This window comes from Scatophagus argus, chromosome 10 (genome assembly GCF_020382885.2).
Source record: "Scatophagus argus isolate fScaArg1 chromosome 10, fScaArg1.pri, whole genome shotgun sequence".
NCBI classification, from domain to species: Eukaryota; Metazoa; Chordata; class Actinopteri; family Scatophagidae; genus Scatophagus; species Scatophagus argus.
Window position 1 is genome coordinate 144,336 of NC_058502.1, and position 26,243 is coordinate 170,578.

General features: G+C 45.0%; 1 protein-coding gene across 4 annotated transcripts; it reads left to right on the forward strand.

Annotated features, from left to right (window-relative positions):
• The first annotated feature begins 219 nt into the window (after window positions 1-219).
• Window positions 220-25,637, forward strand: ubr2 (ubiquitin protein ligase E3 component n-recognin 2). 4 transcript variants are annotated; one of them, XM_046401746.1, is made up of 47 exons: window positions 220-377; window positions 1,699-1,982; window positions 2,065-2,143; window positions 3,051-3,164; window positions 3,303-3,433; window positions 4,105-4,243; window positions 6,032-6,094; window positions 6,881-7,001; window positions 7,086-7,193; window positions 7,278-7,366; window positions 8,377-8,475; window positions 8,557-8,655; window positions 9,204-9,367; window positions 9,465-9,564; window positions 9,655-9,783; window positions 10,309-10,492; window positions 10,954-11,015; window positions 11,803-11,913; window positions 12,764-12,829; window positions 13,054-13,170; window positions 13,273-13,336; window positions 13,588-13,712; window positions 13,817-13,869; window positions 13,959-14,061; window positions 14,145-14,193; window positions 14,990-15,144; window positions 15,586-15,688; window positions 16,179-16,288; window positions 17,570-17,653; window positions 17,733-17,917; window positions 18,166-18,374; window positions 18,463-18,556; window positions 18,782-18,943; window positions 19,029-19,117; window positions 19,576-19,636; window positions 20,171-20,319; window positions 20,386-20,441; window positions 21,112-21,208; window positions 21,307-21,374; window positions 21,548-21,686; window positions 21,801-21,891; window positions 22,345-22,475; window positions 22,708-22,816; window positions 23,517-23,651; window positions 23,898-24,068; window positions 24,207-24,308; window positions 24,390-25,637. In XM_046401746.1, the coding sequence occupies exons 1-47, from the start codon at window positions 294-296 to the stop codon at window positions 24,529-24,531; spliced, it is 5,379 nt and encodes a 1,792-aa protein (XP_046257702.1). In that variant the 5' UTR covers window positions 220-293; the 3' UTR covers window positions 24,532-25,637. The 4 variants fall into 4 exon arrangements, with proteins under 4 accessions (XP_046257702.1, XP_046257703.1, XP_046257704.1 ...); XM_046401747.1 differs by having other exon boundaries at window positions 22,714-22,816; XM_046401748.1 differs by lacking the exon at window positions 8,557-8,655.
• Window positions 25,638-26,243: the final 606 nt, after the last annotated feature.

Here is a 26,243-nt window from a genome sequence, read left to right on the forward strand (position 1 = left end):
ACTGCATTTATTCATACCACATTTCAACAAATGTTACTTATTTAGCCTAAATTATTATTGCATTTTAACCTATTAGTACACATATTTTTAAAATACATATGTATTATTTTTCTTATTGTCTATTTTTCTTAGAATTTCTTTATGCTGATTTAAGTACATTTCTAAACTAGAGGCGGAACAGTTGTAAAGTGACATTATTTCCCCCCGGGGATCCCCCCCGCCCTCTCAGCTGTTGATGATTTCCGGTTCCGGTTTCTTCTTCCTCCAGCAGCCACAGAGCTGAGGGAGGAAAGATGGCGGCGGCCCAGTCCGACAGAGATCCACCGTCCGCTTTATGTTCTGAATTCCTCAATTTCTCCGCTAAAGACACCGCGTCGGTAAGTGGCCCCGCGAGCTGTCAGTCCGGCTGACTCTCACCTGCACTGTCACGGCGCCACACTCACCTTTCTTCTTTTGAACGACGTGTTACGAGGTTAATCTGCGTCCGGATTGGCTTGTTTTTCAGCCCAGCTCGGTACACTGAGCTAATGCTAATGCTAAGGCTAGCTGCGGTGCTCGGAGTGATGTGTATAACATCTGGCTGTCAGGAACAGCTGCTGTGTCTGTCAGCCCGCGCTAACAGCTTCGTTACTAAATCATAACCGCTCGTGTTTACAGTTAAAGTCAGTTATTGAACGTTAATTCAACTTGCACCGACACTGTTGTCTCAAACTTTGTCACTTTTATCAAACACGGAGCCCAAATTATATGATGTGACAAAGACGCAGTTAGAGATTTGAGAGAGTAAACTGTGTGAAACAGCAGGTGAGGTGCTGACACACCTGAGCAGCAGCGCAGTTTGTACCGTCATAGCGGGCAGAACTTGTGACTTCGCGGTATATTTTTGTTTACTGAATATTATTGGCACGCCACTTTGGTTCTACCTCATCAACAGAGTAACGTACTGTGCATGACGTTCTGTGTGACGGGTGGCACTCTGGTCAGCTGGTAGCTTTGTAGAATAATATTTAGATTTTGAAGGTATTTCTTCATACACTCAGGTGTTTCAGCGGTCACATTGTGACACGTTCATGTCTAAATTAACCTTAAGTTACATAAACTGCCGAGATGGTTTGCTCCTTTGTCCGTGAAGAAATTCATAGGTTGTTTTTGAGACACTTGAGTGTTTCATTTTTCTGTTAATCTGCGCTTCCACTCCACCACATCTGTTTGATTACTTAAGTGATTTTGCACATTCAGCGAGGAAAAAGTATGTAAAGAGGTGAAAATCACAGCATGAGTACAAAGGGAGAGTTAGTGGTGTGCGGGAGGGCTCACCTGGAAAAGCACACACACATCGTGTATAGCAGGTGTTATCCAGGTCAGTGTGTCACTCAGGCTCAGCAGGATGCTGTCAGAGAGCTGATTAACCTGCTGCTGGTCACTGCAATACTGCAGTACAGTCTGCAGTATTGCACTGCAGTACATGCAGAACATCAGGAACAAAAGTTTCCTTTGCCTTCTCTTCATCACATTTATCAATATATTTGACGATCTAGAAAATACTGTCAAAAAAATATCAATAGGTTGGAGCTGTAACATTAAATGATGAAGTCCCTTCCTCTTCCACCTCTCCCCTCCTCTTTTTGTCTACCTATTCCACCTCCTTATCTTTCTCCTCCTCTCCTCCCTCTCTCCCTACTCTCTTCTCCTCCTCAGCAATGGCTGGTGGCAGCAGACCTGCAGCAGGAGGTGTATCATCACCTGGCCTTGTATGTACCCAGAATCCTCTGTCTGGGTCCAAGTGCAAGCAGCAGCAGGGAGGAGCAGAGGGAGGAGCAGAGGGAGGAGCTGGCCTGTCAGTTGCTCCTTTTGGCCCCTCTAGAGTGGCTCCTGCTGGGGGAGGAGCCAGCCTCCGGCCTGGCCCTCTTGCAGGAGAAGAACCAGCCGTCACCACTGTGTGGACATGTGTTCAAGGTGGGCGAGCCCACCTACTCATGCAGGTAACACACACACACACACACACACACACTCAGACACTCACACGTACTCCTCAGGTATTAACGATTGTATGTGTGTGTTTAGGGAGTGTGCAGCAGACCCGACCTGTGTTCTGTGCATGCAGTGTTTCCTGGCTAGCATTCACAAAGAGCATCGATACAGGGTGAGTACACGCTCACACACACACACACACACTCACACACAGCAGCTGGTTGATGTGGAGGAAGCAGAAACATGACACACTGCAGCACCTGCTGTTTACTTGCTGTAGTGTCACAAAAAGAACTGACAGGTGTTCTGCTGATGTGTGGTTAGATTCAGTTTTCAGGCCTAACCCAGGTGTGGTTCAGGTCTGTAGTCTTGGACCTGAATCAGATTAAACCATGTCTCTGTGTACTCTTCATCATGATCAGAATCCCCAGCAGGAAGTGATCAGTAGCCCAAGTGTCAGCTGCACAAAGAGACACTTTAGTTGAGAGTCTGTCTGCTGCATGTGACACACACACACACACACACACACAAACTGTTGGGGTTTAGCTCAGTTTAGTACAGCAGAGAACAAAATGTGAGGATCCTGTGCTGAATGGTTCCAGCTAATTTCTTTCTGTCTGTGTCTGCACCGTCTAATATTTCTGTCCTGTACTGTGAAAAATGTAAATAAAACAGTGTCTCAGTGTCCACAGTTCCTGCCATAAAAGACTGTCTGTAAAGTCAGAAAGTCTGTAATAAAATGCTCTGTGGTCAGTACTGATTCCTGACGCGTGTGAAGGCTCACTGAGCTCGTGTTAATTGTTGTTTGTTTGTTCTAAGTGTGGTCACATCCACAGGCAGAAACCCTCCTGTAGCCTCAGGTCTTGCTTTGGTGTGACCCTTTGAGGAGACATATTCGCCTTCCGCTCTGTCTCTGTTGGCTTCGTCAAAAGTTTGAAGTGTTCCCACAGACAAACCTAACTTCGACTGGGCAAAGTCTGCACACAGTTTATCAACCATTAGGCAGGAACAGCCAGGCTGTCACTGGCTGAATGTCTGGACTTAATGTATGTGTGTGTGTGTGCGCGCGCATGCTTTAGATGACCACGTCAGGAGGTGGAGGTTTCTGCGACTGTGGAGATGCTGAAGCTTGGAAGAAGGGTCCTTACTGTCAGAAACACACCCCTACAGACAACACCAGAGACACAGAGGAGGTGAGACAGCTGTCTCTTTGTCTGTCTTCTGTCTGTCTGTCTTGCTGTGCCTTGCTACAGTGATATCATCATCATTACGTCATTCTATAGTGTATGCAGTCATACATGATTCCCACTCTGTACTGTTTGTCCCGTCAGGATCCTGTAGCTCAGCTTGCAGCTGACATGGTTGCTCGTGCTTACAGCATCTTCTCCATCATCCTGAAGTATGCTGTGGAACTGCTGACCTGGGATCAGGAAGACCAACTACCTGCAGGACTGGAGCCACCGTATGCACACACACACACACACACACACACACACACACACACACACACACACACACACACACACTGTGTGCCAATTTAAAATCACAAATCAGATCAGCTCATCCATCATGATTAGGCATCCAGTCCTGACCCAGTGGACCAGGGTTCAGTGAGCCACCAGGGGTCACAGCAGGTTGCCTGTGGTTCGATCCCCTGCTGTCCACATATGGAAGAGTACCAACCATCAGCATCACACTCAGACAGTCTTTAAACAGCCCCTCCATACGTTCACATGAAAATTTTTCATCAGCTGGTTAAGGTGTCTTATCACTGCTAGGCCTCAGTTTTATGATGTGGAGGCTTCGGGTTTCCACATCGCACTGTGTCAGTCATACTGATCCAGCCTGATTGGCTCCAGACTGGTTCAAATTGTACACGATGGAGCGTCAACATCTGCGTTAAACCTAATACAATACAGACCAGTGAAGTACTTCACCACAGGAACATGACGAAAACACTGCAGTGTGAGTGTGGAAACACACTCACACATCGGGATTCTTAACACAGACCGAAGAGAATACGGCAAAGATATGCAGTCCGCACCATACCAACCTTGTAGCACGTCAAACTGCTTATTATACTGTCAACCTGCAATGTATGGACACCTCCTCTGTGTGTGTGTTTGTGTTCAGGGAGAGACGAGACACCTACTACTGCATGCTGTTCAATGATGAAGTCCACACGTATGAACAGGTGATCTACACTCTGCAGAAAGCCGTCAACTGCAGCCAGAAAGAAGCTGTCAGCTTCGCCACCACCGTGGACCGAGACGTCAGTACTCCCACTGTGTACTCATTACACTCTGTACTCTCACCATGTACACACAGTAGATGGGTACAGGTCACCCGATGTAGTCAGTCAGCTCAACTTCATCATCAGCAGCAGCTTTGTCTGTGAAGTCAAACCAGAGAGGAGTCAGAGACTGGATGAGGTTCACTGATGTTTCAGTTCAATTTAGTTTATTTATTTAGCACCAATTCACAACAAAAGTTATCTCATGACATGAGAGAGAGAGAGAGAGAGAAAGATAGACAGACAAAGAGAGAGAGGGAGAGGGGGTGGGGCGTGAGAGAAGGAGCACACAAGCAGAGATGCATAGCAGCAGCAATAATACCAGAAGTATTGGAACTGTAAATAATGATGATGATGAAGTGTACAGAAGGTACTGTGGTGATTGTGATAGCAGTATTAGTAACAGTAATAATGGTAGTAGCTGTACAGAGTAGTAACAGAATTAAAATAGATTATAAACAGTAGTAATCGCAGTGAGTTTCGAGCAGGACGACAGCACGAGGTCCAACCACGATCCACGAGGACCTGAGAGACCAGAAAGCACAAGGACTCCAGGGAAGAAGCTGAGTTGGTAACCTGCATTAATGGGACATAAATGTCATAAATGTGTGCAGAAGGAGAAGAAGAAAGAGCTCAGTGCATCATGGGAGATCCCTGGCAATCTGAGCCTGTAGCAGCATAACTAGGGGCCAGCCTAAACCAGCCCTAACTATAAGTTTTATCAAAAAGGAAAGTTTGTGGTCTACTCTTAAATGTGGACAGGGTGTCCGCCTCCCGGAAACCGGAAGATGGTTCCATAGTAGAGGAGCTTGTTAACTAAAGGCTCTGGTTCCTGATTTACTTTTGAGGACTCTAGGAACCACAAGTAGTCCTGCATTTTGTGAGTGCAAAGCTCTGGTGGGATAATAGGGTACTATTAACTCTTTAAGATAGGATGGTGCCTGACCGTTCAGGGCTTTATAAGTGAGGAGGAGAATTTTAAAATCTATCCTGAATTTTACAGGTAGCCAATGTAGAGAAGCCAGAACAGGAGAAATATGGTCTCTCATGCTGGTTCTTGTCAGTAGTCGTGCTGCAGCGTTCTGGATTAGCTGGAGAGTCTTTATGGATTTATTGGGGCAGCCTGATAGAAGGGAGTTACAATAGTCCAGCCTGGAGGTAATGAATGCATGGACTAATTTTTCTGCATCTTTCTGACTCAGGATGTGCCTAATCTTTGCAAAATTGTGGAGGTGAAAGAATACAGTCTTTGAAATATTCGGTGTGTGCGAGTTAAAGGACATGTCCTGGTCAAAGATAACTCCTAAATTACTTACAGTGGAGCTTGAGGCCACGGCTAAGCCATCCAGCATTGCTATATCACTGGATAATTTGTTTCTAAGGTGTTCGGGGCCCAGAACAATAACTTCAGTTTCGTTTGAATTTAGAAGTAGGAAATTGCAGGTCATCCAGGTTTTTACGTCTTTAAGACATGCCTGAAGCTTGACTAGCTGATTTGTTTACAACTGTGTACAACTGCATAACAATGAAAATGTATGGACTGTTTCCTAATGATATCACTGATGGGGAGCATATAAAGGGTGAACAATATTGGCCCAAAGACAGAACCTTGGGGAACTCCGTGACTAACTTTTGTGAGTGTGGGCGATGTATCGTTAACATGAACAAATTGAGATCGATCTGATAAATAAGACTGTAACTTGAAACCTGTTCTCTTTGTGTGTGTGTGTGTGTGTGTGTGTGTGTGCGTGTGTGCGTGTGCTGTAGGGGAGGAAGTCAGTTCGATACGGTGACTTCCAGTTCTGCGAACAGGCCAAGTCTGTTATAGTGGTGAGTGTCTGCCTCTATATTTACCTGTTAACTAACATCTGACCATCCTGGACTGGAGTGAACCTGCTGAGGCTGAATCCAGACCAGAGTCGCTGGTTGGACCCTGACAACCTTTGGTCACAAGTACTGTGTTGGGGTTGTGGGGTTGGGTCTGTGTCGTCATGGTGATCTCGATGTGTTCAGGTGGGCTCGGGCAGTCTGATGATTTTAGATCAACATTGAAGGCGTCCACTTTTCAGGCAAATGGCGGATACCCTAACGTTTAATTTGCTTCTGTTTCCAAACTGTAACCTCGTTGAGTAACAGATCAACAAACCAACACTGAGATGTTACTGCAAGTCTCTGCTGCTTAGATGAGTCAATTCATGTGGTTTTCCCATGGGTGACCTGTAAATAATATAAGGTTTGTTACGACTAAAGCATTTTTAAGGCTGTTGTGTTTGTCAGTGGTGGAAAAAGACACTCTTTCAAATGTGAGGAAGGAGACTGCAGTTTAGTTCAGACTGGAATTCAGTCATTCACGATATCATTTTGGCCTGATCTGCTGCTGACAGAGTAGTTCCAACACATCTACTCCGAGTGTAGTAGTAGGATTAGTAGTAAATAAAGTGCATGAAGACATTGAGGTCTGGACATTTAGCTTCAGCCTCAGTATGCTCTGTCTGTCTTATCTTGTGGACAATGGAGGGCTTGAAAATACTTCACACACTCTTCTCTTTGTCCCCTTCTTTGTCCCACTCTCTGTCTTTCTCTCGCGTGTCCCGTCTGCCTCCCCCCCTCGCTCAGAGGAACACCAGCCGTCAGTCGAAGCCTCTCCGGGTTGAGGTGATGCACTCGTCTGTTGTTGCTCATCAGTGTTTTGCACTGAAGGCTCTCAGCTGGTTGGGGCAGGTCATCCAGTACTCAGGTATGTCTGAACTTCATTACCCATAATCCCAATGTGTGTTGGTGTGTGCGCTGCTGTATGCAGTGTTTCTGCGTGGTGTTTCAGATGGTCTCAGGAGGATCCTGTGTCAGGTGGGACTGCAGAGGGGTCCTGAGGGAGAAAACTCCTCGCTGGTCGACAAGCTGATGCTCAATGACTCCAAGATGTGGAAAGGTAACCACACGTACACACACACATACACCTGTGTGTATGTGTGTGTGTGTATCCAGTAACTCACCTGTCTCTCTCTCTCTGTAGGAGCAAGGAACATCTACCACCAGCTGCTGATGAACAGCCTCCTCATGGACCTCAAATACAAGAAGATTTTTGCTATCCAGTTTGCCAAGGTAACCACACACCTGATCCATATCAACACACAGGAGACTGATAACAGTATCACAGACATTAAATTAAATTAACATTTAATGTCCATTTATCAGTAAAGCTGATCAGTATGTTCAGTTATTAGAAATGCTACAAATCTTTCAAAATAAAAGCACACCTGCCGCTTGTATATAATTAAATGTTCCTCTGCGTACATTCAGAGTAACAAACTCACATCCTGTAACAAACCTGATGTTCCTCATGAAGCATCCGTATCTTCAGGTGTCCTCGTCACCTGACTTTTATAAACTCCGAAATACTACAGGAACCGAATACTCAGAATCAGAATCAGAATTCCTTTATTAATCCCTGGAGGGAAATTCTTGAGGGAGTATGAAAATCAGACTTATGAATGCTGCAGTTGTGTGCGTTTTTGTGTGTGAGTGTGAATGTTTGTGAGTGTGTGTGTCGGGCCAGACCCAGTGAGTTGGTTCATGGAACTTGATGTCATCATGATGATGTCATCAATCCCTGCTGACATGTCAGCAACTGATCACTGGCCCACCTGCACTTGCTGAGGAAGTCATGTGATCTAAAGCCACCACATGTTGCCTCACGTCTCAGTGACGGTCAGACTGTGAGGTTATTGTCCCTCAGCTCAGATCCTCCACTGCAGCCTCTCAGTGTTTTAGTGTGAATGATTGGCCAAGGTTGGTCAGCAGGATGTGACATCATCAGGTTACCTGTGGCAGACAGATGACAAAAAAAGACTGCTTATGAGTGCTGCAGCTGTGTGTGTGTGTGTCACCCACAAACGCAGCACTAATAACCTTTGAAGAGTGTCACCAGATGAAAAGTTTGGTGAAAAGCTGGTGATGAAAAGCTCTGGGTGAATCCACATTTGGTGACCAGGGAGTATCTGGGGCAGCAGGACGTGGGATTGAGTCAGAATAAAGTGATTTGGGTGGGTGAGGGGGCGTCAGCCCGGCAGCAGCGACCGCTGACCCAGAGGTGAAATGTCGTCCCCCTCTAGAACTACAGACGCCTCCAGACAGATTTTATGGAGGACGACCACGAGCGAGTGGTGTCAGTGACTTCACTGTCTGTTCAGCTCTTCACCGTCCCGACTATGGTGAGTACTCCTCCTCCTCCTCCTCTGCGCCTCCACACACCTGTCTCTCTCTCTGCCTGTTTCTCTCTCTCCTGCTGGTAGAGTTATGAACGCTTGCAGTATGACTACGTGAGAGACGACCACGACCGTGAGTTCTCCATCACTGACCTGTCAGTACAAATATTCACCGTCCCGTCGCTGGTGAGTGCAGTCTGACTGTTTGTGTTGGAGGTGAGAAAGAAGAGACAAACGTTCCTCTTTAAGCATCATTTATTACCTGCAGTCATCCCGGAACATTTCCTCCGATGTCCCTTACCAGAGTTTCCTTTGTGGACATGATTATCAATTATCATTTTCTCTGAATTCACTTTGTCGAAGTCAAACCAGTTCTTTTCCCAAATAGGCCACAAGTTGTTCCAAATTCTTAGCAAAACTTAACACCTTAGCAGAATGTTAATGCTGCACAAACTGAACACGTTTACATTTCTGAACAAGCAGTAACATGTCCAACGCTGAAAAATTAATATTATTCATTGTAACATATTGACTCTTTAACCATGACCGTGCAGTCCTCGACTATGTTTGACATGTTTAGAATGTCCTCAGCAGTAAGCCACTGTCTGTATCTTCTAATGATGTTTTGGAAAAAAAGTATTTGTCTCTGAGTATTTAAGTAGTAGTAGTAGTTTTAAAATAATTTTACATGAAGTTTTGAGATAAAATCGCTTTGTCATGTGTGCTTATGGCAGGCCCGGATGCTGATGGTGGAGGAGAACCTGATGAAGACCATCATCAGGACGTTTGTGGACCACCTGCGTCACAAAGACCTGCAGGGACGCTTCCAATTCGACCGCTACACGGCCCAGCAGGCCTTCAAATTTGGACGAGTCCAAAGCCTCATTGGAGACCTCAAGTTAGGACCAGTTTCTGTCCCAGTTTATAGGCCAGTTTTACTGTTATACACACATATATATATATATATATATCTGTGTGTGTGTGTGCTCGCACAGGTACATCCTGATCAGTCAACCCTCTGAGTGGAGCGATCAGCTCAGACTCAAGTTTCTGGAAGGTCTCGATGCTTTTCTGGAGCTGCTAAAGTGTATGCAGGTAACACTTACTTGGAGACACACACCTCACACCTCTGTGGACAGTGGCAGCTTGTCTTTATTTCAGCCTGAGCATGTCTGTCTCTCTCAGGGTATGGACCCAGTGGTGAGACAGGTGGGGCAGCACATAGAGATGGAGCCCGAGTGGGAGGCAGCGTTCACTCTGCAGATGAAACTGACTCATATCATCTCCATGATCCAGGAGTGGTGCTCCACTGACGTGAGGCTCTGTGCTACTACTGCTACATTGTGCACACAAATACCTACGTACTGCAATACACAGTGTGACAGCACAGTAGTAAGCCTACCCATTCATAGAGAGACCGGGAGGAGGAGGAACTGTGCGAATCAAACTGTTCTACAATGAAACAAGATGTTTTCCATTTTAAATACAAAATCGACAGGTGACGCTGTGCTGACGTGCCGATGTGTGGGGTTAATTGAAACATGTACAACAGTCATCAAAAACAGATTGCAGAGACTGAAAACCACCAGGGGGAGTTTGTAGCACTGTGTAGCTCGTTCCATTTTAAAGGTGCACAGTACCTGAACCCAGATCTGCTAGCATCTGTGAGAACATGAGGGATACTTGAAGTTAGAAGCTTTGTCACATGACATGAGGTGATTGTAACAGACATGTCTGGTTGGCTTTTTACACTGAGATTAAAAGAATAAAGAATGGGACAGATAAACACATCATCCACGTGTGTGTGTTAACAGCAGTGTGTTTTTGTGTGTGTGACAGGAACGCGTCCTGATCGACGCTTACAAGAAGTGTCTGAGCGCGCTCAGTCACTGTCACAGCGGCCTCCCAGACGGTGAGCACCCAATCAGCTTGAGTCTGGCGGGTCACTGTGTGGAGACGTTCAGATACCAGGTATCTCAGGACAAAGTGTCTATACACCTGCCGGTGTGCAGACTGCTGGCAGGTAAACACACACACACACACATTTACAGTTTCTGTATTCATTGAAATTTTCGATTTGTAGAAACACCAGTAAATATCTGTGAAACGTTTTCTGTTGTTGTGTGGGTAAAAACCTACTAACGTGACATTTAGAAATAAAATCAAATCAAAGCATATGATAAGATCAGTCAAACAGTTAAGCAGATATACAGACAAAGTGACAGTGTTGCAGTGAAACACCACCTTTCTTGTATCTCCATGTCCTCATAAATGTGTTTATAACATCTAACATGTTATTAGGTTGCTCCACTGACACCCTGACATTTTCTCCCAGACGCCATCTGTAGCAGTTTTCTTCCTGTTAAAAGCTATCGATCAATTGATGGATTTGCCTGCAGGATAAAATCAATGCATTTGAACTCCTTGGTACTCAAAGATCTGTTGGATTTTTCTAAATAAAATCTTTTGTTTAATCCTCTTTAGGGCTTCACGTTCTCCTCAGCAGGACAGAAGTCGCCTCTCGTTTCCCTGAACAGCTTCCTCTGGTCAGTAACCCATCTGTCTATCTCTGTGTCTGTTTGTTGCTGCCTATCGCTGGCCAACAGCAATAACAACAGAGTATTGAAACAATAAAAAAACAGCATTAACAATAATAATGATAACCGTAATAGTAGTAGTGCAGAAATATAAAAGGTGGTGTCGAGCAGGAGGCCCAGACACGATCCATGGGAACCTGCGAGACGAGAAAGCACAAAGACTCCAGGGATGAAGTCAAGTTAGTGACATGAATATGTGCAGAAGGAGTTTCAGAAGAGGAGAGAGAAGCCCAGTGCATCATGGGAGATCCTCAGCAGTCTAAGCCTATAGCAGCATAACTAGAGACCAGCCTAAGCCAGCCCCAACTATGAGCTTTATCAAACAGGAAAGTTTTAAGTCTACTCTTAAATGTAGAGAGGGTGTCCGCCTCACGGACCGAAACCGGAAGATGGTTCCATAGTCGAGGAGCTTGATAACTAAAGGATCTGGTTCCTGATCTACTTTTGAGGACTCTAGGAACCACAAGTAGTGGCAGCAGGCTACGCAGGGTCTTCCATGCCTGCCCCCGGTCCTCTGGGAGGATCCCGAGGCATTCGAAGGCCAGATGGGATATGTAGTCTCTGTAGCAAGTTCTGGGTCTGCCTCAGTGTGCCCTCCCAGGTCAACGTACCCAGAAACCCTCCAAAGGGAGTCGCCCAGGACCAGCCTGACATACCAACTGGCTCTTTTACCAGCTAATGCAGATCAACACACCAGTGTTAACATACGTGTGTGTGTGTGTGTGTGTGTCCTCAGGGTGAACTCAGCCCCCTGCTTCTGATTGAACTACCCCTCCGCTGCCTAGTGCTCTGTGCCCAGGTGCATGCTGGGATGTGGAGGAGGAACGGCTTCTCCCTGATCAACCAGGTGAGTCCATAATAATGATAATGTTTATCATGTTTATCACACATCATACTTGTTGTGTTAAACATGTCAGTGAACACATCTGATGAAACAGACGATCAAATACAAATGGAGCCAACAGAACAGCTGCCAATAATACTATCAATAAGGACAAAGATGGATGAAACTACAATCCAAACAGAAATGTTCTGTTGCTGTTCTGGAGTCAGTTTGTTCTGGAGTTCAGAGGTGGTTTTCAATTACTGCACTGTTCTCTTGCATGTTTCCTCTGAAGACAGGGATGATGTCATCACGACATGTTTCATCATCAAACTTTGATGTCATGATTCCTCAGACATTTTACTGGATATAGATAGATAGATATACTTTATTGATCACAGACTGGGAAATTACAGTGCAGCCGAAAAGCTGTGGCTACGGGCTGCCACCTGGAACGGCACCATCTTAATAGGATCATGAAACAATGTTCATTAGTTAAATTTATTTGATGTTGATAAACAAACTGAAGATCATTTCAATAACCTGACAGGCTGAGAAGTCTCGGCGTCGACACAGGACTGCAGAGTGCAGATTGTTCAAATGATTCACTAACATTCAAATCTGGGTTAAATGTTTTGAAAGGATTATTTCACTTCAGTGATGAGTCATGTGACCAGCTGTCAGTGACAGCAGTGATTTATTCTGAACGTCTGTCTGTAAATCACCGAAAGTTTTCATAACTGACAGTCTGAAATATTTATTTCACTAAATGTTTGTGAAAACCTGAAATGAGAACCTCATCAGCACAATTTATAAATAAAGTTTTGTTCATGTTAACTAGCTGTGACATTGTCAGTCTGTTTGTGTGTTTCAGATTTATTATTACCACAACGTCAAGTGCAGAGTGGAGATGTTCGACAAAGACATCATCATGCTGCAGGTACAAACACACACTCGTCTCTGACTGGACAGTGAAAGACGACCTCCAGCCACTAGAGTCTGAATGAATACATTCGTGTTAACACGGTTATAAGCAGAATCATTAGCACTAAACTAAAATTAATTTTGAGTGCCCAGGTAAAATAAATCATGGAAAATATGAACATCTGGAGACTGTAACAACTGCACCTGCAGACGGTTGTTTCTGATTCTGTCTCCACACAGGTGGGGGCATCCATGATGGATCCAAACCATTTCCTGATGATCGTTCTGAGTCGATTTGAACTGTTCCACATTTTCAGCTCTACAGACTGCAGGAAGAGATACAGAGAGGCTAACAAGGTCAGTACTGACAGACTACTGACAGCAACAGACGACAGGTAGAGATAAAGAGATGCTAGCAGGGTCAGTACTGACAGACTACTGACTGACTGTGTCTGACAGGATGTGGTCCAGCAGAACAACACTCTAATTGAGGAGATGCTTCACCTCATCATCATGGTTGTTGGTGAGTCTGTCTGTGCTGCGTCCTTAACTTGATTTAAAAGGAAAGTTTAAATGTTTTGAAGCAGAAGCAGAGGAACAGGTGAGATGTTGTACTGGTCACATCTCACCTAATCAAGGTGAAACATGTTTGATAGCTGCACTTTTTGTTCACTGATGATTAGATGATATGGTAAACTGGTGCCTTAACATGACTGGAGGCTGCCTGTCTGAGGGATAACGTGTGTGTGTGTGTGTGTGGGATCACGCGTACAGGTGAGCGTTACGTGTCAGGTGTCGGACAGGTGGAGCCTTTTGATGAGGTCAGAAGAGAAATCATCCATCAGCTCTCGATCAGACCGATGGCTCACAGCGAGCTGGTGAAGGCCCTGCCAGAGAATGTGAGAGACATACCTGTCTGTCTGTTGGCCTGTCTGTGCCTTTACCTGTCTATCTGTTTATCTACAGACAGTTAACCTCTGACTGTTTGTTCTTCCCTCTTCAGGGGAACAAGGAGACCGGTCTTGAGAGAGTCATTGACAGCGTGGCGTCATTCAAGTCAGTCCTTCTTGAATATACTCACTCACCAAAATCAGCAGGTGTGTGTACTGTCTGTAGTACTATGTGTATTTGTACTGTGTTTACAGGAAGCCAGGTGTGACAGGTCGAGGCCTGTATGAACTGCGTCCTGAGTGGAACAAACACTTCAACCTGTACTTCTATCACTACAGCAGAGCTGATCAGTCAAAGGTAAACACCTGACCAGTTTGTTGATCAGGTTATTGATCCTTTAATGTGTGTGTTGTATGTTTGACAGTATGTGTGTGTTGCAGGCTGAGGAGGCTCAGAGGAAGCTGAGAAGACAGAATGGAGAGGACACAGGTAACACATCAGTCTGTCTCAGTCACACATTAAGAGAAAGTGACCTGTGTGTGTCACACCTGTCACCTGTAAAATACACTGATCACTAGTTTTTGCTTTGAACTGTTAGCCCGGGTGGAGAGGACAGCACAGGGGATTGTGGGCTGCAGTCTACCAGATCTGGACTCAGTTTACACTGCCCGAGTCCAGAAGAAGGCAAGACGCATTGCCACAGACCCCACCCACCCGGGCAGCAAACTGTTTGTACCGCTTCCATCAGGAAAGCGGTACAGGAACATTAAAACCAGCACCAACAGACTCAGGGACAGCTTCTTCCCCAGATCTGTTAAAGCAATAACCCCCCTACAGTGAAACACTCACGTCCCACCCCCATACAGGACTTCACACACACACCCTCCCCCGTCTATCTGCATACACACACACAGCATACACATAGTCTGGCACTAAGTGCACTTTATTTACCTTACTTGTATTTTATATTTTTATATTTTTTTGTGTGTTTTTTGTTCTCTGCTGCTATTTATAAGTGTGCTTTTAAGCCGAGAATCTGCACAAAATTTCGTTATGCTTGCATAATGAAAATAAAGACTCTTGAATCTTGATTCTTGATTGATGATGTTTTCACCTCAGATCTCAGGTGTGATTCACCCGTTAGTTGGCTTTGTTTAGGTGTGAATGACACCTGAGTTCAACATTAACTGAACATTTTCACATGTAAGGATGCCATTAAAAGTGGTGTTAAATGTATTGATCACAGTTTGTCATGGTGGTAATGTGTTTTTGTGTGTGGGAACAGCTCTGCCTCCCCCTCTCCCTCCCCCCCTCTGCCCCTTGTTTGGGAGTCTGGTGAACCTGCTGCAGTGTGACGTGCTGCTGGCTATAGAGGGCGCTGTGCTGCAGTGGGCTGTGGAGCCCAGTGGGGGTGGCTGGACTGAGTCGATGCTGCAGAGGGTAAGGACTGAGCTCCGGTCTGCTGCTTCTGGTTCTGGTGTCATCTCAATTTCTTTATCTTCCTGAAATTTAAAAAAAAAAAAGTGAGAAGACAACAAGATGGGGTTGACAGGAACTGAAACTTAACCGTTAGCAGCTCCAACTCAACTGTAAAAAAACCTCAGTCTAACGTGAGAAAAGCTGATCGGCAGCCGCTTCAACACTTGAACTACAAGGTGTGGATCCTACAATCCTACAATCCTCCAGGTGAGAAGTCTCACCTGGAGGATTGCTGTCTGTCAGACTGATCCATATACAGAAAACTTTGTGGGCGTCAGTGACAAAGAAGTTTGAACCAGCATTTTATTTTTTTATTTTCATTCCTGCAGTCATTTCTTCACTTTGACCGTCGGTTAGTTTCCTGTTGATTGTGTACCTGTTGTGTGCGTACTGTGTGTACAGGTGCTCCACCTGGTAGGCGTGGCTCTGCTGGAGGAGCAGCAGCAGTTGGAGAACAGCAGTGGAGACGATGATGTCACCTTCAACTACACCTACAAGATCACACGTCAGTACACACAGCACACGTTCACACAATACTCACATATGTTAACGGACTGTGGCAATCACACCAGATGAGCAATACTTTAAAGAAGGTTTAATATATAAATTTCATATCTATCACTAAATTAAATAAACAAGCACATTATGAAATGAATATGCAGTACAATATACAGTATATTGTGCTTACTTCACTCTCAGTTCATTTAGAAATTCATTTATTTAACAGTCTGCCTGTTGTGTCATTTTTTATTAATAAAATAAAGATCAAAAGGTGGAATGTGTTCCACATTAAGTGTGTGGATGCCTGCTCTCATCTGGTGTTAACATCTCATGACAGATGGACAACTCTGTGTCTGTCATTTCACACCTGGCATCAACATGAGCCTGCGTCTCCAGTCACCAAATTTGTTAATGTGATGTTAATACCAGGTGTGAACAGAACCTGTGATTTCTGAGGCATAATGATCACATACTCTGTGTGGGTGGGTGTTCAGGTCCAGGTGAAGCTCCCAGTACTTCAGGAAGCGTCCTGGCTCTGTTGGAGACTCTGCAGAACGCTCCTCACCTGGAGGTCCACAAAGACATGATCACCTGGATCCTCAAGGTAAGCGCTGATGTCACACGAGACAGATTATTTACTGATCCATGTGTCATCTCTCTCTCTTCTGAGCCTAAAGGTTCAGTTCACTCACATGTTGTTGTTCATGAGAAAAACTAAAGTCAAATAAAAGCTTCGATTCGTATGATGGAAACTAAAATAGAATCAGATGAGATTCAAAGATTCGTAGAGGTTTATTGTCATTTACTCAGTATCGACACAGGGTTGACTGAGCAATGAAATACTCGTGACAAGGCAGGCAAGCAAGCAACTCCAAATAAACCTAATTAGATAAGTAAAATAGATTTTCTTAAAAAGAAAAAGTTGCATGGATTATGGGAACAGGATGTACATGTGCAATGTGAGACCAGATGTACAGCATCAGTGTGAAAGGTAGGTGAAGGAGATGATGTGATGAGAGCTGCTGGTTTAAAAGTGTGATGGCTGAAGCAAAGAAGCTGCTGGTCGATCTGGTGGTCTGTGCCAGGGGTTAGGGTTAACATCTGAGAGGACTGAGAACATGGCCCTGTGGGGGCACCTGCGCTCAGCATCAGTGTGGGGAAGAAGCTGCCCATCCTCACTACCTGGGATCTGTCTGTCTGAAAGCTCAGAACCCAGTTACAGATATATGAGTAGAAACCTTGGAGTTGAACGTGGAGCTGTTGTTAGCACAACCATCCTACAGCGCAGCAGAAGCTAAGCTAAGCTAAGGTGCCAACAGGAACTCTGGATTCTTCTGCCTGTCAAAAGCATCAAAATAATACATTCAGGCTCGCTCAGTCTTCAACAAACATGTTTCTTAGTTTATGTTGGATTTAGTGTAAAGTTCTAGGATCTTTTTTAGCTGCTGTAAGTGTATTTTTATTTTAGTGTACAATAGTGCACTAAAATACAATAGTGTATTGTATTTGAAATATTTTTATAAATGAATAAAATGTGTTTGTGTTTTAGATGTTACTGACTGGTGGAAGAACTGTTGGTATAAGATGTATTAAATTGTTTTTCATGTAAGCATTTAATTTTTATTTAGTGATTACAAGGCTTAATATTTCTAGATTTGTAAAGGTTTTGTAAAGGTGATTTAGTTTTTGTTCATCAATGAATGTTTTGCTGATGAATCAGACTCTGCCTACAGGACAGTTTGATGCAGGTCAGTTCCTCAGGGCTCCATCATGGGCCCCTTCATATTTTAATCCACAGAGACTCTGGATCACGTTTTCTCTCAGTCCTCTGGAGGTTTACTCTGGTTGTCTGGATGTTGTTGCTGATGTTTGTTTATGTGTGCAGATGGTGACAAATATCAAAACAATGAGAGAACGAACATCCTCCACTTCCACTGTCACCGTCAGCCAGGGACAAGGACCAGAGGAGGTACAGTGTGCAAACTCTGCCCCGTCAGGAATGAAATCAGGATGAAATGCATTATTGCTTACCTGCTGTCTCCCTGCAGACACTGAGAGACAAAGACAAGGCGGAGAGGAAGAGGAAGGCGGAGATGGCTCGGCTTAGGAGAGAGAAGATCATGGCGCAGATGTCTGAGATGCAGAAACATTTCATCAACGAGAACAAAGAACTTTTCCAGCAGAGTCTAGAGGAGCTTGAGGCTTCTACATCTGCTGCTGCTGCAGAGAACAGGTAAACCTGGCCACACCTGTCTAAACCTGTCCACACCTGTAACATCTGCTGCTGGAAGTTGTGATGCCCCGATTAAGTTTATCGGGCCTCCATCCTTTTATATTGTGAATCTGTAGTCCAATAACTGATACCTAAATCACTCAATAAACATCAGCCTTCAGCATTATAATAATAGTGTTAGATGCTAAATCCGAGTTCAGTGAAGAAACTTCCGATTTTTATCCCTCACCCTCCTCCTCCCCTCCCAGTCCTCCCAGTTCGGAGCAGTCCTGTGTTTCTCAGGTGTGTGTTGGTCCCAGGAGGGTGGGCGGAGCTGAGCGCCGTCAGCTGGTGACCTGCATCCTGTGTCAGGAAGAGCAGGAGGTCAGAGGCCAGGGCAGAGCCATGGTATTGGCGGCATTTGTCCAGAGGTCAACGGTTTTGTCCAAAAACCGCCGCCACAACCTGCCTGACCCAGGTGGGTGGAGCCTCACTGACATCATCAGGGCAGAAACCAGACAGTGTTAATGAGTGCTGATTGGCAGATGTGTAAATGTGTGTTACAGAGCATCACGATCCTCTGTTCATGCACCCGGATCTGTCTCTGGGGATTCATACGGCGAGCTGTGGACACATCATGCACGCCACCTGCTGGCAGAGGTGAGGTACCGCCAACCGTCAGATCATTCAGACGGCAGCAAATTGACCAGGATACAGTGTCTGATAATTAATCAAGTGAAGCCCTTTTTCTAGATTATTCCCAAACCATGATGTAGACCTTTTTATTCTCACAACACTTTGAGAAGTAAAACTTTTTTACCAGCTAGAGAAGGTGAGCTCAAGAAACATGTTTGTAACACGTCACAAGTCTGTGTGTGTGTTCAGGTACTTTGAGGCAGTCCAGTTGAAAGAGCAGAGACGTCAGCAGCGTCTTCGAGGTCACACCAGCTATGATGTAGAGAATGGAGAGTTCCTGTGTCCGCTGTGCGAGTGTCTGAGCAACACTGTGATCCCTCTGCTGCCACACACACACTCACCTGACCACAGGTACACACACGCCTTACAGCAGGTACACACACACACACCTGTCTGCAGGTGCCCACACGTGACCCTCTCTCTCGTTTTCTCTAAGCATCGATCTTCCCAGTCTGGAGGCGTGGCTCAAAACAACCAATCAGCAGATAGCAGCACTGCACTCGGCCCACAGGCAGCAGTGTGATGGTCAGTTACCTGTCAGTCATTTAGAGCATCCTGCTTTGTGTTAATGTGTGTGTGTCCATCCTCCCGTTTCTAATTTGTTATTAAAACAAATGCGAGTGTAATAATTCAAAACAATCTCAAAATATCTGTGAAAAGTTTCAATAAATCATGAGACTTAAATTTCATGTGAAGAGCTGAAGTCATCAGGTGTGTGTGGAGGAATGAGGAGGCTGCAACCTTCTTCACAATAAGACATGAATCTGATTCTCATCATGTTCTCCAACGTTTGGCCTCCGACTGGAGCGCAGCGCCGCATTCTCTTCTTCTGTGCTGGTTTACTCAGCTCCACCTGCTCTTCATGTCCAGACAGCAGTCCACACAGCCCGAGAGGATGGAGACACCCAACCCAGTTTTATTTGAGCTATGGTCTGGTTAAAATGTGAGCTACTTGTGGATAAAACTCCTTCCATTCGTTTCAGGTGTAACAGAGGGGGCGGAGCCTAACGTTCCTGAAGGATTCAGAGTTGACTTTACTCCGCAGTGAGTCAGCAGCTGTTTGTGTTGATTGTGATTAGTCATTGGTTATGTTCACATCTCTTTGCAGCTCTTGTTCTGCTGTAGATTCACTCATAATATTTTTTATTTTATTGACGTGTGTGTGTGTGCATTCTGTGTTATTCTTTAGAGCATTAATTTATTAAAGCAAAATGGCACAAATCACAAGAACAGCAGCAGGCGATGGATTCATTCAGCTGCTGCTGACATGTTTGTCCAATCTGCCAGCTGTCAGCAGCATTACGAACATGTCAATGTGACGAAGGTGGTGGCTGATCAGCACCTGCTGCACACTGACCAGACTGAGATCTTAACTTTGGTCTTCATGTTCAGTCTCAAACAGCTGACGTCTGAACGTGCGGAGGCTTTTGTTCTTCTGATTTGATTTAAATTCAGTCTTTATTACTGCACCAACGTCTGAACACAAAATCTGCATAAAGCACTGAAGAAGGTATTTATAGCCAGTCCATCTTGAACACACCTGGATGATGTCAGCAGTGATGTCACTGTCCCTCTCAGGAACCTGTTCTCCAGCAGCATCAACGAGATGATCACCACCTTCAGCATGTCAACCTACAAGGTGGGACTGAAGGCGAACCCCAACGAGCAGGACCAGAGAGTCCCGGTTCTGATCTGGTCCACCTGCGCATACACCATCCAGAGTATAGGTAAACACACACACACACCTACACCTGAGAGGTCAGAGGATGTGCTGACACTGTGTTTCTTTGCAGAGCGCCTACTGACGGATGAGGGGAAGCCGTTGTTTGGAAGTTTACCTTGCCGACAGGTATCACACCCTCAGTCTATATGACAGATAGAGAGATCAGACTCTGATTGTACAGGAATGGCAGAGGGGCGGGGTTTTTAAAGAACCTATTGGAGTATAGTTTATTTCAGACAAGCTAAAAATACTGTTTTAGCAGACATGCAGACATGCAGTCAGCGTCCGAGTGTCAGTTAACTCTAGTAAAACTGCTAAGCTAACATGATCGAGGACAGCGGAAAAAAAGCTCAGTCAGTTAACAGGAACCGATCCAACCGGCTAATTAATTATCCAAAGATGATGACGAAGATGTCGATGTGTCAGTCAAAGTTTTGTCATTCACGGAGGGTTCAATTTGATCAAACCGAGCGCAGGCCGCAGACAAGCTAACGTTCGCCACAGACGAGCTAACCGTGTCAACGTTCCACTCTGACCCAGGATTGATTGAACACAGTTGACAACACAGTTAATCGTTCAGGAGTTTGATTATTTTATTAACACTTTTGTTTACAGATGATGAACTGAAATGAATAACATAGAAATTTAACAGATTAGAGTCGTACCTGCGGCTGGAGGACTGCTGTCCCATGTTGGCCTCAGGTGCATCTTGGTTAATGTGATCAGCAGAGCAGGTAAAAGTCAGGTGTGTCACCTGCCTGTGTTCTCACTCTGTGTGTGTGTGTGTGTGTTACAGAACGACTGTCTGAGCTCTCTCACCAGGTTCAGTTCAGCCTGTTGGACTGCAGTTCCACTGACAACAACACACACACACTTCATCAGACTGTTTGCAGGTAAAGTCGCAGTACAGTACACACACACACTACACAATACACACACTCGGACATACACAGCAATGAAGAGTTTTGTGATGTGCGTTTGTGTGCTGTAGCCCTGGTTCCAGACTCTCAGGTAGAAAACACTCCGTGTATCCTCAACATCGACATGTTTCACCTGCTGGTGAGTTCCATCGTTTTTTCGGTATCCAGGTTACATCCAGTTCATATTCTGTTCACATCCAGTCGAAACCCCTTTTAACCACTTAAGCCTCTATATCTAATTAAGTTTACATCCAATGAACTCTGTGAATCCAGTTTGAATCCAGTTAACTCGCATGCCGTTTGTCTGTGTAGGTCTACAGTGTGTTGTCCTGCAGTTCTGTTTACACTTTGGACCAATCGGGACGGAGTGTGGTTGACACAGCCCACCTTCATCTCCTTCACCTTGTCACTGTGGCTCACCTGGTTCAGATCCTACTCACCTCCACCACAGGTGACACACACACACACACACACACACTAACCAAACACTCAAGTTTCCTTTTGTGCCCCTTCTTCACATGTCCCTGCCTGTCTGTCTGTCTGCTGTCTGTCTGCCTGTCTGTAGAGGAGGTGTGTATGGATCAGGACAGTGTGAGTTCAGAGGAGGAGGAGCTCACCTGTCAGCTCTACAACACACTGAGGAAACACCTGGGCAGGTCAGCACACAAACACACACAGTGTAGGTTTTCATGCCCAGTGGGGACATCACACAGACTTACATTTATTTCTTGCTCAAACCAAAACCATAACTTGCCTGACCCTGACCCTGACCTTTGACCTTTACTCTGACCTTAACCTGAACCTCAAACTCAGCCTCACCTTAAACAACATAAGGTAGGTGAGTCCCCACATGTAGCTGTGCTAACAGGTTTTTATCCCTATGAGATCAGAAAAACACACACACACACACACACACAGGTGAGTCACGTGTTCAGCAGTCATTCTCATCAATCATATTTAATGTCGATACAAAGATTATTTGATTGTTTTTGAACGGATATTTGATCTGATCAGTCAGTTGTTGGCGTGTCTGCATTTATTTATTAATTATCAGTAAATAAACAGTGTGTTTGTGTGTGTGTGTTTGTGTCTGTCTGTCTGTCTCTCAGTGTATTACCTGAAGTGACCTCTGGGTGGCAGCTGCTTCGCTGTGTTAAAGTCGGTATTCTGCCTTTCCTCCGGTCTGCCGCCCTCTTCTTCCACTACCTGAACTCTACGGCGCCACCTGCTGACTTGCTGGGTAACTACACACACACTGCTGCGCAAAACATCGTAACGTTTCTTTGTTAGTGACAATGAAATAACAGTGTTTAAATATTTGTACAAAACTGATTCAATAGCTTGGTTAAGTTTAAGTTTAAGAGCATCTGAAGAAGAGAAAGAATCTGAGAAATAAAAGCAAAGAAAGGAAGAAAAACACAAAGGTTTATGTTTGAACTTGAGCTGACTGTGTGTGTGTGTGTGTGTGGTAGTTGCAGATCCTGGTCAATGGGAGGCGCTGTGCAGCTACCTCAGTCTGCCCTCGAACCTGCTGCAGCTTCACCAGAGCGAACACACACTGCTGGAGCCGCTCATACACAGGTCACACACACACACACACACACACACACTAACGTCCCCTGATTGATTCCAATAAAATATGATAAACAGATGACAGTGCAGTCGTCCTCATTCTGAACTGCTTTCTCTTCAGAAAGAAAGAAAGTGACATATTGTGTCATTGGAGGGAACTCACTCCAACGAAATTTGTTCTCTGCATTTAACCCACCCAAGTGATGTGCACACACACACACACAGCAAACCCGGGGCAGTGGGCGACCGCGTGCAGCGCCCGGGGAGCAGTGGGGGTTAGGTACCTTGCTCAAGGGTACCTCAGCCATGGACACCGGGACGGGGAATCGAACCAGCGATCCACCTCTTCATTTGAAACCAAAGCTGTTCTGCACCATTTTAATCCTCCCGCCAGATTTCACTTGGCTGCAGGAATCCTCACAGTCAAACTCTAATCTGTTGAGCACAGTACACCTGTGGCCTTCAAACACACCTGACTCACACTGAAACAGCCGTCCTTTGCTTCTCCTCATCACAGTCTGAAACTGTCCAGCTGCACTGAACTCCACACTTATTAATGACAGCAGGTGTCCGCAGGTGTCCACATGTGTCAAACGCAGGCAACCTGATTTACAGCCTGCTCACACTCCTCAAACTGATCTCTGATTGATCAGGATCAGCAGGATCTCACACAGGACTCACCAGCTGTGTGTGTGTGTGTGTTTTACAGGTGGTGTTGTCATCCAGGTGTGAGACAGATGCTGCAGGGGGGCGGAGTCATCATCAGGTTCCCCAGAGAGTCGAACCGACTGATTGAACTGCCTGAAGATTACAGTGTCCTGATCAACCAGGCATCCAGCTTCACGTCAGTGCACACACACTACATGTACTGTGTGTACAAGTACACATCATGTACTCACTTTGTGTACTCCGTATGTACACTGTATACCTGAGGTCGACCAATAAGACGTTTTACAAACTGTTATTATATTGGCCTGTTGGTTGGCCTCCACTGCATACAGAATGTGATACACAAACACTCTGAAACATGACAAACTGTCAAGTTCATACGTTCCTTAACCTGTGCATTACTTGTGTGTTACCTGTGCAGGTGTCCGCGGTCAGGAGGTGACAAGTCTCGAGCTCCCACTCTGTGCCTGGTCTGTGGCTCCATTTTGTGTTCACAGAGTTACTGCTGTCAGACCGAGGTGGACGGAGAGGATGTGGGAGCCTGCACTGCCCACACCTTCATCTGTGGAGCAGGCCTTGGCCTCTTCCTCAGGTAAACACACCTGTACTCACCTGTGATACTACTGTTTCACGTTATAAACACCACAGTGTAGTTCTCTGTGGTTAGCATGGTAGTGGACACAGGTTATGACTGTAACTGATGTGTGTGTGTGTGTGTGCGTGCGTGCAGGGTCAGAGAGTGTCAGGTGTTGTTTGTAGCAGGTAAAACAAAGGGCTGTTTCTATCCTCCTCCGTACCTGGACGACTATGGAGAGACAGACCAGGGCCTCAAGTAGGTGTCAGCACACACACACACACACCTAATTTGTTTCTGTATGTATTCATTTATTTATGAGTGTGTGTGTCCCTGCAGGCGGGGAAACCCCCTCCACCTGTGTGCTGAGCGTTACAGGAAGATTGAGCGTCTGTGGCGTCAGCACAGTATCGCTGAGGTCATTGGTCACGCTCAGGAGGCCAATCAGACGCTGGTTGCCATTGACTGGCAGCACCTGTGATGTTTGGCTCCACCCACTCACACTCAGAAACATAGCTGATGATTGGCTCACTGCGTTTGGTGCGCCTCTTGTTAATAACAACCCCTGCCTCTCAACCAATCAGCTTCCTGCAGCCCAGCGCTGAGCTCAGATCAGCTTTCAGGGATTTTTTCAGGACTTCTGGCTTTGTGGTTTCTGTTTCATGGAGGCTCCTGACCTTTGACCTCTGACCAGTCAGAGAGAGGCAATAAAACCAGCTCGATCCTCCCTGTTCTCACTCATGCAGACAGGAAGTTCAAGGAGTTTCTTTTTAAATTTTTTTTACTTTAAATTTTCTTCAGATTTGAATTTTAATTTGGGAGATTTTCTGACTTTCTGTGAATCTTCAGAATTCTGCAGAGACACAACAGGAAACAAACCAAAGCGAAGCCCACCTGCTGCTGTCCCTCACAGGTTGATTGAAAGGTCATTTCAAGCGGTTTCAGAGCTGTGAACATACTTTTTTATCTTCAATTTAAACCTGTTTCCCCCTCAGCATGATGGGAGAAAAGACCCTGTTTAAGTCACCTGAGTCGCCACCCACGTTCCTGATTCATTCACAGATCACACAGGTGTGGTTTCATGTTCCTGACAGTTTGAACATGAAAAAAGGTGAACACGTGGGTTAGAAACAGCTGAAGGAGAGATGTCATGTTCAACTCCCAGGGTGCATTTCACCAAAACATGCTTATCAATCAGTTTGGGAATGTATCAAAGCACACATCTGATTTTCATATTGATCGAGGCTGACATCTGATCAGTGTTTTAGTTTAGTTTTGTTGTTACAACATTTTATTTGCTTGTGTGATGTCACCTCCTGTTAAAATGAGCGGAATGTTTTTGTGACGTGATAGACAGAAACAGAAAACATCTCCTGTATTTATTTATTTATTAGTTTGTTATAAAAAATGAAAAACATTTTTTTCTGCTGATTTGTTTTCACGTTTAAGATTTTCAGATGTAGGCAGCATATCATCTCACGCTGCATCATTTATCACAGCTGACTGTTAATATGTGAATTCTTGTATAAATGAGTAAATGTACAATATTGTTTAATAATAACAAAACCAATAAAGACTTTAAAAGGACTGTTTTTCTGTCTTTCTGAACCTCAGCCAATCAGATCGACCTTTCTCAGAATCTCACCTGTTTGTCCCGATGGTGCTGCTAGAGGTCAGATCATCAGTCTGAAAGGTTCATCCTCTGGAGATGTGACATGTTGATGTCTCACAGACCATTTTATTCCATTTCATCAGATTACAAACAACAACACAGAGTTTACAGAGAAACAGGACGCTCACAGAGATAACAACATAATTACAGTAATTACAATAATTAATAATAGCCTTGCAGGAGGGTAACGTCTGGCAGAGAGTCTCAACTACGACAAGTCTCCGTTCAAATCTCAGACTTCTTACAAAGTTACCATTATTCTCGTTCTGTTACATGCCATAGTTTTATTCCGGCGATAAAACCAGGGCTGCGTGGTACTGGATTACATGTAATGAGGATTATATAATTAGATAATTAGAATTATCCCAGTTTGCAATTGAAAAAGTGTAATTAGAGTTGTATTAAAACAGCATCATGGGTCATGAGCTTTTCTTCTGTGAGAGACTGTAATGAATTTCACTAGTACCTCGAAAGAAAGAGCAGAAAATGAGAAAAGTGACAAATTTTCTGAAGTCACTGAT

Coding starts and splice junctions, on each gene's coding strand:
- ubr2 (XM_046401746.1), top strand. CDS start 294: ATGGCGGCGGCCCAGTCCGACAGAGATCCACCGTCCGCTTTATGTTCT. Junction 15,689..16,178: donor CTACACCTACAAGATCACAC/GTCAGTACACAC, acceptor GTGGGTGTTCAG/GTCCAGGTGAAGCTCCCAGT. Junction 18,944..19,028: donor ACACACTCACCTGACCACAG/GTACACACACGC, acceptor GTTTTCTCTAAG/CATCGATCTTCCCAGTCTGG.